The following is a 16,220-nucleotide window of genomic DNA, read 5'->3' as shown; positions in this document are numbered from 1 at the left end:
ATTTTTTAAAAACCTCTGAGTAACTAAATTTGTAAATACTAACTCTTTTGGTTTTCACAATAACTCCATTAATGTCAAACATTAATTATCCATGTTTGATAGTTACACAACTGAGATCCAGAGATATTAATTAACTTCTTTGTGGTTACAGATATGGTAAGTGATTATCAAAGAGGAATAAATAAAATAACAAAGGAAAATAAGAATAACTTAAATAGAATGCAAATATAAACTGTTTTCTAGTGGCACTGAAGAAAAGAAATGTGGAAAGATAGATATAAGCAGAGTTTTCTTTAAAAAAGGCCCTGAAGGGAGGAAATAACTGTGGATATCCTAGGTGAAAGGAATAGTGTGATTAAACGACACAGACTGGGAGAGAGCACCAAGTATATTTGAAGAACAGCAAAATGAGTATTTAAAATAGTGACTTATTTATTCAGTAAGTTCTAGCCAAGCAATTCATTTATTCAAGGAATACTTATTTTCCTGGGTCTGTATGGGAAAAGAGACCTAGAAGGGAAGTCTGAGACCACAGAATTAAGGATCTAAAGTGTCAATATATCAATATAAAACATATATTAATCAGTCGGAGAGCCCGGCAAGCTACTGAGAGTATTTGATATGCCAAACACAGTAACAACAAAGTCTCCAATGGAGACGTTACTGGGCCCGCTCGAACAAATCGACGATCAACGGGAGGGCCTTTACCTTTTACCTATATTAATCAGGGCTGAAGGAAAAGTACGGCGGGTGTAAGGTGCCTGTCTTGCATGCAGCTGACCTGAATTCAATCTTCAACAGCACATATAGTCGTCCCCCACACCCAACCTTTGAGCTCCACGAGGAGTGATCCCTGAGCACGGAGCCAAGAATAAGCTCTGAACACAGCCAGGTGTAGCTCAAAAATGAGCAAAAAATACATCAACCAGCAAGTATTGGGAATCCTATTGAAGGAAAGTAAACAAGGTTAAATATGATTCATTCCATGCTTTAGGAATATTAATCTTTCAGTGATGGATAGAATAATAATAATGATAGCTTACAAGTTTACTTACTAGGTAGTGACAATGTGGTAAAGTATGTGGTAATGTTGAGAATCAGTAACTGTACAGTGGATACTACAATGTACAGAGTAGGGATCCAGTGCCCGAGTTATGTCTAGAGTTTGACACTTGCCAAATAGAATGCCTCACTTACAGGAGAAAATGGCTACCATCAAGAGTCTCAAAAATGATTAAATTACCTTAACTAGAATTCTTTCTATTTTGAGGGAGGGAGGGCTGGCTTTTAGGCCATACCCAGAGGTGCACAAGGTTTACTCAAGGCTCTGCACTCAGGGATCACTCCTGGTGGGTATAGGAGAACATATGGGATGTCATGGTTCAAATCCAGGTCTGTTGCATGTAAGGAAAGCATCTACTGTGTGTGTGTGTGTGTGTGTGTGTGTGTACACATATGTGTGTGTGTGTGTTTGTGTGTGTATCCCCCACCCCACCAGCAATGCTTAGGGGTTAGTCCTGATTTTGTGATCAGGGATCACACCTAGTGGTGCTCAAGTGACCATATGGTATACTGGAGATCAAACCTGGGTCGGCTGCCTGCAAGGAAAATGTCCTAAACCTCTGTATTATCTCTCTGATTCCAGCCTCCACTTTTCTTTACTTTAAAGAAAGGAGCGTATGTATGGTTTTTGCTTTACCTCATATAAAAGATATTAAATAAGATTCTGATTATGAATTATCTTATTTTAATGTGAAAATATTTATTAAAAAGCTGAATCCTTAACATATGCCTAAAGACCTCTGGTTTTAATTACTTTTAATTCCTCAAAATCTGTATTAATATTCTGTCACCAATGATGGGACAACAGAAGACCATTAGCAATCTCAAAAAGAAAAAAAGGCATGCAATTTTAAAAAAAAAAAGCATTAAAAACGGAAGGATTTTCTTTAAATCTATTTTGTACAGGCATTATTAAAATACGGGATTTAAACAGCGACATATATTTAAATTGTCTTCATTATAATAAGGTGTCTAGACATAATTCACAGTGTTAAAATTATTTCTACTATCTGGAAGCCAAGGGCGTCCTTGTTAAAGTGTAAAATGAGATTTCGCCTACTTGCAACTCCTTGTTCTCACAGCTGAACTGTCACAGCATGAAAACATTCCCCTACTGGTGAAGCTTTAGATACCTATTTCCCTGGTGAAAGAGTGCAAAGAGAAGTGAAAGAGTTATTGACAATTCATACAGTATCCCATACTCCATTATAGTACAACTACAATCAAAGGAAATATGGGAGATGGGACAACAATATTTTAAATGATTGTTGACTTCACTGAGCAGTGTTGAAATGTCAAAAAACCATAGCCTAGAAGATTCATAAGAGACTCAAGATTATACAAGAATCTAATTATAGGAAATCTACTTCTTGGTCATGTTTGCTAAGTCAAAGGTTAATGAGATGTATACTGAAGAAAACATCTCCCATGTCATTTCAAAGTGTTTCTCTTTTACAAACAAAAAAAAAATCAAAAATAATTTTTATTCAGGTATTAACTTATTTTTAAAAAAAGAACAGCTTTACTGAGGCATAATTTAGATGTTCATTTACTTACTCTAAGTGTTCAGATTGTTAGATTGTTAGTAAGTTTAAAATCATGCAACCATTTCTACAATTTATAATATTTCTATCATTTCAAATTCTTTAAGCTTTTAATTAATTAAGCTTTTAATATATTTCCATAAATTTGTGGAAGCCACTAGCATCTAAAGTCACTGTATATTCAGAGCTATACAGATTTCTGCAACCGAACAGAAAAAGTACAAATTAACCTCACTTTCAATGACCTTTATAACCAATCCTCTGCTCTGGCACTGGGAAGAAAATGTTCAGGTGCTTTCTCTGAAAGTTAAACCATTCTAAGTATTAAGTATGGCACACCGTCTTGGAAAGAAATTAATTATATTTTTGTTGGTAACACATTTCAGGTTGTTTACACAGCTGACATTTCTCAGCTGTACCCAATTCATGCCCTAAGCTGTGAGGAAGATTTTTTTTGTAGCAGATGCCTCCACTTGAGTGATTTAAATAAGTATAAAAACATTATCACCTACAACAAAATAGATTACAGCGCCAGCTTTATGAGGTCTTATAATACTAATGAAAGAAAAGTTTCCTGACATTTCTTTGGCTAGAATCCCCTTAGAAGAGTACATTTTAAGTAATTTTTTGCCAAAACTTAGCAATGGGACTAGTCTATCAGCTATGGCACCAGTCAAAAGCAGCCTGGCCCTAAACATCTTTGTTGTATCAAATCAAGCAGCTCAAGGCAATATCCTGCCAATGTGGTAACATTTGCTCTGGGGAGGTGTGGGCAGGCATCACTTCACAGGCTCTGGGAAAAGGTGCAAATATGAATAATGAGGCAAAAAAGAATCAAGTCTCTTAATGGAGAATCCCTCTTGTGTTTCCTGTGACATAAATATAGAACAGGTACATTACAGGTCTGGATACTGTGGATTTTAATTGCTTTTTCTGTATTTTCCTACAATAATAAAATTGTCGCACTGCACTGTCCTTCCCGTTGCTCATCGGTTTACTCGAGTGGGCACCAGTAACGTCTCTATTGTGAGACTAATTGTTACTGTTTTTGGCATATCCACGGGTAGCTTGCCAGGCTTTGCCGCGTGGGCAGAATACACTTGGTAGCTTGCCGGGCTCTATGACCCATAAAATAAGATTTCTTTTCTTCTGTTTTTTTGAGCAGTGAGGGGAGGCGTTGGGTCCATCCAGCAGTGCTCTGGTATTACTCTTGACTCTGAGTTCAGTGATCACTGGTGGTGGGGCATGGAAGACCATATGGGGTGCCAAGGATCAAACCCAGGTCAGCAGAGTGTAAGGCAAATATCCCACCTGCTTTACTATTGCTCTGGTCCCCCAAATAATTTTATTTCTTATCAGAGATTATTTTATAGCCCTAAATACTGCAACCAAATACTGTAATAAAATCTTACAGCTCAAAATCTTAATGAGCATAATACAGGGAAATCATAAAAATACTTTTTAAAACTGCACACAAACACCCAGAACAACGAAACCAAAATAACAGAATACAATAAAAAAAATACTAATAAAATTGTGACAATTATTTTATTGACAGTTATCCTAATATTTTTGCTTTACACTTTTAATTAGGAAAAATTTCAGTTATATGTAAGCTGAGAATGCTATAACATATATCATCCACCTTAAATACAGACGACTACCTTAGATTTATTAATAATACTATTTCCTCCCTAGACCAACAGATGATTCTGAAACAAACACCAAATACCATTTAATGTTCCTAAACAAGCCAATGACAAAATGCTTGTCATTCTTATCTGAGACTTCTAATTATCCCCTAACAATTATAAATGCTATTTTATTTATATTTATAACAATTATAAATAGTATTTTGAGTGTCTACTATGAGTCAAGTATTATAAATATGTCATCACCAATCTTCATAATACTATAAATTAATGAGAAGTTTAACAAATTCAAGTGACATGCCCAAACATTATATTGTTTTCTATCAATAATGTTATTATTTCCTATAAAAGTTTATTAGACAAGCTATCCATTGTGTATTTGATATGCCAAAACCAGTAATTACAATGGGTCTAATTCTCCTGACCCTGAAGGCTTTACCAATATGGCAGCATTGAGAAGGATGAGAAAAGAGAGGCCGATAAAATCTCAAGGCCGAACTAGGCTGCCACAACGAAGGAAGACAAAAGTGATCGTCTGTACTTTCAATGCACGTACGCTAGCATCAGATGCATCCATCGAGGACCTGATGGTACAAGCGTGAAAGATCAAGTACGACATCATTGGTCTGACTGACACAAAAAGGCACCAATCTCATCATGCCGTTTTCGACACAGGAGAAGAATTATTCCTCGGAACATGCGATAAAAGAGGTGTCGGGAAGCATCGGTGTGCTTGTAACACAAACTTGGCCATGAGCATTGATTCATTCGAATGCCTAACAACCCGAATCGGACGTTTACATATGAAGAGATGTGGCTCACTGCCTGCAGTTTCTATCTTCGTTGTCTACACACCAAAATCTAATTATGATGAAGGAGAAATTGAGAATTTCTACATGGAGCTGGAGAAGTTCTATAAAGGAGACCACACCTTCCACAAGATCATTGTGGGTGATTTTAAAGCCAAGATAGGACCGAGAAGATCAGCTGAAGAACTTCACATCGGGACCCATGGCCTAGAATGGAACGAACAGGGTGAGAGACTGTCTGAGTTCATCATGTCGACCAAGACCATCCATGGTAACTTACAGTTCCAGAAGGCCGAATCTAAACGTTGGACATGGGAGTCTCCTGGTGGACGATTCCAAAATGAAATAGGCCACATCATATTCAATCGATGGTTTTGCCTGACCAATGTCACTGTTGTCCCAAAATTCCAAACGGGATTGGACCACCATCTCCTTCATGCAAAATTCTACTTCACAGAGAGGGAAGAAAGGGCTGCAAAGTTTAAAGAGAGACCTCCCAGAACGATCACCAACTGGGAGCTCTTTGGCACTATTGTGGCAACATGGCAAAATGCCATTGTTGACAACATTGATGAGGAATACGATGGACTGGTTCAGCACCTCCATGATTGTACGAGGAACGCCAAGAGAGAGATAGCCACAAAAAAAACACCTGTCTTTGAAAACTCTTGAGCTTATTCACCAACGTGGTTTGGTGCATATCTCAGGCAACTGCAAGCGAACGTTCGAGCTCGCAAACAGTGCAGAGATGCGATCAAGGAAGACCTCAAAAAGAGAAGAGCAGAAGTGCTGGTAGATGCGGCAGAAGCCGGGAAAAGTATTCGTAACGCCCGCCTGTCCTTCGCCAACCACAAGACTAAGATGACTGCACTCCAACATCCTGATGGATCTATCACATCTTCCAGAATGGCAATAGAGAAGATTATCCATGACTTTTACTCAAATCTCTTTGATAGCCATGTCCACTTGCCGACATACCAAATTCCACAGGATGGATATGTCGTTCCCAACATTCTCCCTTCTGAAATCCGACACGCCATTTCGTCGGTAAAGAAACAAACAGCACCTGGCCCAGACAAGGTCAGACCTGAACACCTGAAGAACCTGCCGTCAGTAATCATCAATATGCTGGCTCGGCTCTTCACACGCTACCTGTCTGAATGCAAGGTTCTATCCCAATGGAAAACCAGCAGGACTGTACTACTGTACAAGAAGGGAGACATCCATGACATTGGCAACTATCGCCCAATCTGCTTATTGTCTGTCAAATACAAGTTGTTCTCTCGAGTCATCCTAAATAGGATTGGCAGAACACTAGACGAAGGACAACCAGGTGAGCAAGCCGGGTTTCACAAAGGATTCAGCACCATCGACCATATCCACACGATAACCAAGCTCATTGAGGTTTCTCGGGAGTTCAAGATGCCACTCTGTCTAACGTTCATTGATTTAAAGAAGGCCTTTGATTCTGTTGAGACGGAAGCGGTCATTGAAGCCCTAGCCAATCAGGACATTCAAGCTCAAAACATCAAGATCGTCCATGAGCTGTAGTACAGATTCACTACCAGGATCTCACCATTCTACAAAGAAGTAATCATCCATGTCAAGAGAGGGGTTCGGCAGGGTGATACCATTTCACCGAAACTCTTCAGTGCCACCCTCGAGAACATCATGCGACGACTGGAATGGGAAGGAATGGGAGTGAAGATAGATGGTCGGCAACTACACCACCTCCGCTTTGCTGATGACATTGTTTTAATAACACCAAACATTAGCCAAGCAGCACAAATGCTGGCCGACTTCGACCGTGAATGTGGAAAGGTCGGACTACAGCTGAATCTTACGAAGACAATGTTTATGAGAAACAGCCTCATTCCTGACACCCCATTCGCTCTCAATGGAATGACCATCTCCAAATGCAACAGCTATGTGTACTTAGGTTGAGAAGTCAACATGACAAATGACCTGGCACCCAAGCTGTGCAGGAGGAAGAGAGCAGCTTGGAATGCCTTCAAGAGCGTCAAAGAAATAGCTAAGAGGACGAAGAACCTCCGGCTCCGGGCACATCTCTTTGATTCCACAGTTCTTCCTGCATTAACATACGCCTCAGAGACCTGGGCCCTACGCAAACAGGATGAGAACGCTATTCGGGTCTTCCAAAGAGGAATAGAAAGAGCTATGCTTGGAATATCACGTTTCACTCAAATGAGAGAAAGAATTCGGAGTTCTGACATCCGTCGACAATCAAGAATCAGGTATGCTGTCCCGTTTGCCAAGGTGTCAAAAATCAGATGGGCTGGTCACGTAATGAGATTTAGAGACGACCGCTGGACTAGAGCTGTTACCGACTGGATTACACGGGATGTCAAAAGACCACGTGGCCGCCCACCTACCAGATGGTCAGCCTTCTTCATCAAGATCCTGAATGATTGGTTTGAGGCTCTTTGTGTTCCTAGAGTGAACAGATGCCATTGGGCTACACTAGCACGCGACAGGGACAAATGGAGACGTTACTGGTGCCCGCTCGAGCAAATCGACGACTAACAGGAAGTTAAGTGATCAAGTGATAAAGACAATGCTAAGAAAATTTCTAGTTTCTTCTTAATACCTCAAGTAAAAGGATGACTATCACTGATGAACATTACTTTCTTACTGGTAAAAAAAAAAAAGAATTTTTTTTTTCAGTTTTTTTCTTCTGGGCCAGGCAGAGCTCAGATATTACTCTTGGCTCTGTACTCAGGAATTACTCCTGGTGGGATATGGATGACCATATGTAGTGCTGGATGTGGAACCAGCGTCAGCTGCACATAAGGCAAATGCGATACCTGCTATACTAACTCTCTTTAAGTTTCATAACCCACAAAGCATTTTCCAAAGGAACTGTTTCCAGATGATAGAATCATTAAATTCAAGGAGCCTATATGTAAATTAACAGCTTAAAGGTATCTTATTTTCTACAGATACTTTACATTAAAAGGCATGAGAGCGGTGCTAAGACGGGGTATAATAATTATCCAGTTGTAAATGCAGCATTTACTAAAAAGTAATTCAATTCTCAACCACAGTAATAATTACAATATTAATTATTACAAGATGTTTACAAAGTCTCTACTTTAATCTTACTTAATTTTTTTTGTTTGCTTTTTGGGTCACACCCGGCTATGCACAGGGGTTACTCCTGGCTCTGCACTCAGGAGTTACTCCTGGTGATGCCTAGGGGACCATATGGGATGCTGGGCATCGAACCCGGGTTGGCCACGTGCAAGGCCTACCCGCTTTGCTATCTCTCCAATCCATAGCCTTACTTATTTTAAAAACTGGTTAACTTCTGGGCTTTCCTCCCTCTGGAGAAGTCCATGTTCTCTTGAAAATGTATCTCTCCTTTTCTCCCCTCACATCTCTCCAAATTTTTTTTCAATAAAAACTGTTGCTTCACTAAAATATACAACTTCTGAACTACTAAAACACCACCTTTTACTTAAAAAAATGGGTATTTGTATACAATAATAAAGATGACAGGTGAAAATGACCAAGTAAAATTTGGCTTCCTCAGATAACATTTACTCTCTTGGAAAAGAATAATCACTGGGAAGTGGGCAGAGAAATTTTACAACCAAAAATATCCTTATAAGTAGATATAAAAGATAAAAAAAGACTTCATTTTTGAATAAAAATTTTAGATATGTTTAAGAACAGTAAAACTTTTTTTTTTTTTAAACTCTGGTCTACCTTGGGGATCGGGCTGGAGCGATAGCACAGCGGGTAGGGCGTCTGCCTTGCACGCAGCCAACATGGCCGACCCGAGTTCGATTCCTCCGCCCCTCTCGGAGAGCCCGGCAAGCTACCGAGAGTATTCGATATGCCAGACACAGTAACAACAAGGTCTCCAATGGAGACGTTACTGGGCCCGCTCGAGCAAATCGACGATCAACGGGAGGGCCTTTTACCTTGGGGATAGTAGGTGTATTTGGTTGTTTGTTTTGTTGATGGGAGGGTGAGGGAGGTGGGTGGTGCTGGGTCCTGTTGCTTAGAGTTGCTTCTAGCATTATTTTGGGGACCATGCAGTGCCAGGGATTGAACAGGGAGAGGAGAGGAGGGGAGGGGAGGGGAGAGGGCAGGGAAGGGTAAGGAAGAGAAGTGGAGGGGGGGAGAGCGGGTGGGGGAGGGGGACATTAAATTAAAAAGCATCAAATTCCTAATACTGTTATTGTAACATTACTAACAGAAAGGTCAAATACTTGACTTACAAATGTCCTGCAAGTGAATTCAAATTTGACAACTTTTTCATTTTTTGCATAACTTGATTTATAAAATATTTGATTATCACAATTAGACTAGAAGTGGCAATAAGAATGGAGAATATAAAAGTGGTAACTCAACTGTCACTTACTGAGTCATCTGTGGCAGACGTTGGCCAGCCTTCCCATAACTGATGGCGAACAGGGATACTGGTAAGGTCATACACATTCCTCTTTACCTATAAGAAGAAAGAAAAACATTTTTTAAAAATCTTTTCAATAATAATCTGAAACTAGAAAAATATAAATAAAAATAAATATTTCACTAAAAAGTCTAAACCAAATTTAAAAACAAATTATTTGAGGCTAGATAAAATAAAGGTTTCAGAAGTAATCCCTATTTGCTGTTTTTATATTCCAGGATGGCTTTAAATTTCCTGCCAAGAAACTTCGGATATAATTTACCTAACAGACTAGAACTATACATTTATTTAATCAATTTGGAAGGAAGTCCTTAAGCAGTGCTTAAATGTCTGTGGGGACTATTTAGGGGAACAACTGGTCAAGCAGGCCTGGAAGTTTAATGTTGGGCTCCAAGGCTGTTTGGGTCCTGTGATAGTGGACTAGCTAGGCTACCCTGGAGGTGCTTGAGGGCCCCAAGGTCCATACCAAGTGGTATGCTGGGGGCCTCTGGGGCTATATCTAGAAGTGTTAAGAGGATGGCATGTCATGCCACCAGAAATGACACACTGAGCTACCTCCCCTGGGTTATCAGCCTTCATCTAATTTTATTTATTTGTTTATTTTATGTAGGAGTACTGCTACCTACTCAGCCACTGATTAGCTGATTGAACCGGGCATGAACTCCACCTTACTTTTTTCCCCCCTAATTTTATTTATTTATTTATTTTTCCTTCTTATATTTATTTATTGAATCACTGTGGGAAACGTGACAAAGCTTTCAGGTTTAAGTCTCAGTCATACAATGATCAAACACCTTTCCCTTCACCAGTATTCATTTTTCACGACCAAGAACCCCAATATACCCTCCTCCCACCCCTCCCAATGCCTGTGACGCAGACGATTTCTACTTAACTTTTCTCTACATTGATTACATTATTTTGACAAAAGATGCACCATTATTGTTTAGAATTCCCCCCCCCCCAACAATCAGAATTGTTGAAAAGGTATTGTGAAATACTTTGTTTTCTATAGCTGGTTTTTAGAATTATATATTGATTTTGGATTTCTGCCAAGAGCCAGATAATTACGAGATTGGTTTCTGTGCGTCTGGTGTTATGGCTATGCCGGAGAGCCACTCATGGGGGACAACAAGCCGATACTGCCCTGCTTCCCATGAGATTGCAGTTGCCCTGTCACTGCCGGTTTATACCTGGCTTTCCTATAAGCTCTGAGGCGGAAGGGAGCAACACCCTTTCCCTCCCAGGGAGGCATGTGCTGTAGTTTAACGCATGATCCATTCACTTTTCTGCCGCAAGCTGCCGGGCACTGGATTAAGTCCTTTTGCCTCTGGAGCCATGGCTGTGCCAGAGAGCCGCTTGTGGGGGGCAACTCGTGACCTCAGTAGGGCATGAAGGACGAGCCGGTACCGCCCCCCTTCCCATGAGACTGCAGTTGCCCCGTCACCGCCGGCTCATACCTGGCTTTGCTATAAGCTCTGAGGCTGCGGTCACCTTGCTGTGGGGGGGGGGGGGGGGGGGGGGAAGCCCTCATTTAATTTAAATTCTCAAGAAATGCAGTGACTTATACAAAGGGTATGTTTCATTTTTCTATGTGGGAAAGAGAAGGGTGGGACTATTTTTTGGAGCAAGTGGAAGGAGGAACCTAACATTTTCTGTAGTGTTTGATATAAATTTCAAAGATATGAAAACCTATTAATAAAACCAGAGATTAGGTAAGGTAAGGTAAGGTAAAGGCCCTCCCGTTGATCGTCGATTTGCTCAAGCGGGCCCAGTAACATCTCCATTGGAGACTTTGTTGTTACTGTGTTTGGCATATCGAATACTCTCGGTAGCTTGCCGGGCTCTCCGATTATTATAATAAACCAGAGATTATTTCTTTAAAATCACCTGAAATTAAAAACTCTTATTTTAAAAGATGATTTGCTGACAGTATTCATTTATATATGCCAGACCATACCTGAAAAGAAAATACAATGAAAAGCAACAGAGAAATTAATCAATGCCATATTAATATATACTGTTTCAAGTTAATTTGATTTATTTTTCTTAGTCACAAACTACTGTATTGTAGGAGAGAGAAATGATATTGTCCTAGAAAATCCAGAAAACTGAATTAGTTATTAATCTAGAACTTATTTAATCTAAATGCATATTTTCTATTTTACTGTTAAAGATAAAAAACTAATTTTCAACACACAACATTATATTTTGTATTTTAATAAGAAGTCAACTAAATCATCAGAATAAAGGCTTGAGCAAATCGATGAACAACAGGAGGACAGTGACAGTTAAATGTTAAAACAATATTAAATATTTCCAGCTTTTTTTCAACATATTTTTCCTAAACAAACAAACATTTGTTACTAATAAAATAAATAAGCATCTTGTAAGAATGGAGAGATCATCCACTAAACTAATATCAGGTTAGTTATGGTATCCATTACTGTAAAAAATTAAGCTAGTCTTGAAATGTTGTACATAATATGTTCTCTAAAAAGACCTTAATAAGAAAAATAAGCAGAATTAATTCATGTTTTTAAAATACAAAAGTCTAAAGTATCATGTTGTCCAGTTACAGCATTTTGTATCACATTACTGCTTATTTTACATAAACACCTCTAAGATACCTTTCCAGTGAAAGAGAAATATATATTCACCAGGGAAGGGGAAAAACAAAACTAAACTCCTCGGAACTCAATCTATTTTTATCTCTAATGTACACCTGTGAAAAAAAGACTTAGTAAATGAGAATTGAGGAGCTTGAGGGCATGACTTGATCTCCACTCAATTCAAACAAACAGCTTTTCTTCAAAGGTTCTTAGCATTGGCTAGTCTACCATGCAGTATTTTGTTTATGGACAGTCATTAAGTCTGAAAATTTTCATTAGTCATTATCAATCCAACAATTTAATTATATGCAACTGGGCAAGACTGATCACTTCCACTAGCTAAGACTATTTTATCATACTTAAACGTTAGTGTTCTTAAGCAGAATGGCGTTTCATAAATCCAAAGTATTATATTAGTGAAAGAAAAGGAAAAGAGAAGAGGGGGATGTGTGTTTTTTTTGCCCCAAGGCAAAAAAAAATCTAATTTTTTAAAAAATAGTGTTGCTTAGACATACCAAGGTTCATCAGATTGGATGCGGGGGGAGGTGCAAGATAAACATTTATATTTGTTGTAAAGGTGGCAAGGCTACCCCAGCATTGGGGGGTGTACACAAATACAATGAGTTGAGTATATAAACAAAACTTTGGAGTGGGATTCTTAAAATTCCACTTTAATTCCAAAACACAACAATATGGTATAATGAAATAAACAGTATTTTTCTTCTTTCATGAACTCATCTGTAACTGCACTAAACTGAATAACATTCCTCTGGTATTCTAAGCCTGAAACGCATGTTCTGGCTATAGTGGTATGTTGGTCGAAAGCACAATGCCAGACTGATCTGCTGAACAAAAGTGATCAAAGTAAGAGTAATGTTAGCCATTGCACAAGTATTTGGCTTCATTGTTCTCTCCAGAATGACATCTGTTAAGCAACGTGTCATAGAACAAACTAGTTAATGCAGACAGAATTTGATTGAGAGGGTACAACATAAAGCATATTAGGCTAATGCTCAACTGTTCCAGAGGAAAAGCTAAATTCCCAGAGTTTTAACCTTGTGTGAAAACACAATCACTAAACAACACTGTAAGTGAAAACAAATTAGCTTTATTTAATAATTTATTCAATTTATTTATTTAATTAAAACTTTAAGTCATAACCATGTAGGGAAGGGAAAAACTTGAAATGTACATGAAGCTAAAGTAAAAAACAATTATTTTCTAAAAATTGTGTTCTAAAAACCTGAATTTAAATAATACATTTGTTTAGATGCAAATGAATAAAGGTCATCATGAAACAGAAAAAAGAACACAGTTCCCTTGGAGAGAGGGAAGGGTGGAGGAATAAATGAGGATTGGGGGAAACAGAGGAAGGATTTATGGAAAGAGAGAAGTAGTGAAGAAAAGAGAGGGGGAGGAGGATCCGGAGACTGAGAGAGAAAAAAAGACTACTTGAGAGATTTGAGAGCACTTGAGACATGCAAAAAAGAATGTACATGTGGTTTGGTTGCTATAGTATGCACGTTCAGCTGCCATTATTGTGTTATTTTGATGGAGTTTCATCTTTAGAGATTTATGTTAAATTCCAGTTAAAGACAAGTGGCACTTCACAGGGTAACATTTTCTAAGCACCTTTTTGTCTTACACATTTCTTTTGATCTGCAGTGGCTCAAGATCATGCTGAACCTTTATAATCTGCTCAGTTCTTGTTGTGCATTAATCTCTAAATCTATGAGATTTCAGGCTGTTAACCTATGCAAATGTTTCATTAGTTCTGAAGATATTTAATAAATTCTGTGATTACCTGAACATTAAAATTATGCTATAAACCATGTTGCATTTAGATTAAGTTCTAGATTAATGACTAATTCAGTTTGTTTTCTGGATTTTCTAGGACAATTTCATTTCTCCTTCATATAAGACAGTAGTCTGTGATTAAGAAAAATAAATCACATTAACTTGAAACAGTACAGATTTAATATGGCACTGATTAATTTCTCTGTTGCTTTTCCTTGTTAATAAATATCTATTTATACACGACAATGAATAAAAATCCAAGAATTAACTTTTTCAAATTCACATTCCTCATTGTAGAAATTCTAATGTATATACACAACATTGCACAAGAGATCATTTTATTTTGATTATTCATATAAAATTATAACACTAATCAATTATAATTACTTTCAATGTTTTGTGTTCCACGATTTTCAAATGTTGTTACATTTTAGTTATACTTTATCAAATACCTTAGGAAAACATTCTTAGGAAGTAACCCTTCTTGAGTGTACATTCTAAGGCTAGATTTGCATCTAATCACTGTATTCATAATAAAAAACAAAATTTAGTAGTTGTTATTCTGGGAATATTGGTATAACCTCTCTCTGGTTTATTTAAGTTAGAAATCAGAACAAAACAAACAACTGCTGATTTTCAAGCTCTAAAACCTATTCTTTAATAAGATATTAAGAGTTAATATGGAAGGGAGGATTTAATCCTAGGTACAAGAAAAGAAGCATGAAATATGCTAAGACATACTTAAGTAATGAGAGAAATTATGGGTAGGTGAGAGCACTAGGACCACACCTGATAGGGCTCAGGGACTGCTCCTGGCTCTGTGCTCAAGGGTTTTGCTCAGTGGTGCTCAGAGAACCAGAGAACAAGTATTGAACTGGCCCTCCTGCATGCAAATAATATGCTCAGTTCATTGAGTTAGTTCTCTATGAGAACGACTTAGTTCTCTCTTTCTCTCTAAGAGAAAGTCTTAAACCAGTAAGGTCTGAAAATAGTAAAGAGTTAATAAACTAAATAAGACATAAACCCTTCCTTCCAAATACTAGAAAACTGCTAATAAATTCAGGTAAGAAATACAAATATGGTAATATTATGGATGAATATTTTCTTGGATAAATAAGTCTTAATTTTGTGTTTATTAGTTTTTCAAAAAAAAATAGTGAGGGACTGGAGAGATAGTACAGTGGAAAGGGCACTTGCAAAGAGCCAGCCCAAGTTCAATCCCAGAACTCTATATGGTCCCTCATGCATGACCAGGTGTGATTTTTGAGCACAGTTGGGAGTAAGGCCTGAGTACTACCAAGCATAGCCCCCAAGTCAAAAAGTAAAATAACAAATAAATTTGTAAAAGCTAGTTTATAAATCCCTCTCATAAAATATAATTTAAAAATACAGTGTCAAAAAAAGAGAATATTATCACTTCTCGGCCTTTTGGCTAAGATCAAGTGTAAAAATAAAGTGTGACACTGGAATCCTCAAATAATTTTTCACTAACTAAATTATAGTAATAAGGCTATACAGCTGTGATACAGTTGTCAAGTTCTATTAACTTATTAAGATATTTAAAAACTCAAAATCTAGTTGACAATTTTGAATGTATTAAACAATTCAATGAAGTTTAATAACGACAGAAACAAAATATTCTGTTGTATAGGTTTAGAATAAACAAAAGATGCTTACCTCTCTAGATTCCATATTTTCTGGATTAATACTATAATTAACTATAATCCCTATAAAAATGCACCCTGGCATTTATCTCATTCTCTTATCAGTCTTAGAAAATGTCCTTTGGTTATATTAGGTCATATTTGGTCATATTAGGACCTGAGTATATTCAATCTTAAAATATAATAAACTTTAAAGCTGATGTACTTCAACTACCATATTGGTGATCTGGCTAAGAGTTTGAAAAATAGTAACTGCACTGAACAAACAATGTGGGTATAATAGTTTATCAAATAGTACTGCATTGTCGTCCCGTACTTCATTGATTTGCTCAAGCGGGCCCAGTAATGTCTCCATTGTGAGACTTCTTGTTACTGTGTTTGGCATATGCAATATGTCACGGGTAGCCTGCCAGGCTTTGTTGTGTGGGCTAGATATTCTCGGTAGCTTGCCAGGCTCTCTGAGAGGGGCGAAAGAGTTGAACCCGGGTCAGCAGAGTGGGCTACGTATAAGGCAAACGCCCTACCCGCTGTGCTATTGCTCCAGCCTACCAAATAGTAACTACTACGAAAAACTGTGTGTGTGTTTGTCAAATAGTAACTGAAACTGAACAAATGTATGTATGTATAAATTAACATAAGATG

General features: G+C 37.9%; 1 protein-coding gene across 1 annotated transcript in view; it reads right to left on the bottom strand.

Annotated features, from left to right (window-relative positions):
- FAF1 (Fas associated factor 1) overlaps positions 1–16,220 on the bottom strand; it is a 431,446-nt gene that overhangs the window by 213,271 nt on the left and 201,955 nt on the right. The window contains exon 8 of the mRNA XM_056122297.1: positions 9,458–9,544. Within this exon, the coding sequence (XP_055978272.1) occupies positions 9,458–9,544 (87 nt within the window). The remainder of the gene's footprint in view (positions 1–9,457; positions 9,545–16,220) is intronic.

This window comes from Sorex fumeus, unplaced genomic scaffold (genome assembly GCF_029834395.1).
Source record: "Sorex fumeus unplaced genomic scaffold, SorFum_2.1 ptg000045l, whole genome shotgun sequence".
In the NCBI taxonomy this organism is placed as follows: domain Eukaryota; kingdom Metazoa; phylum Chordata; class Mammalia; order Eulipotyphla; family Soricidae; genus Sorex; species Sorex fumeus.
This window is presented reverse-complemented; position numbering and strand designations above follow the sequence as displayed.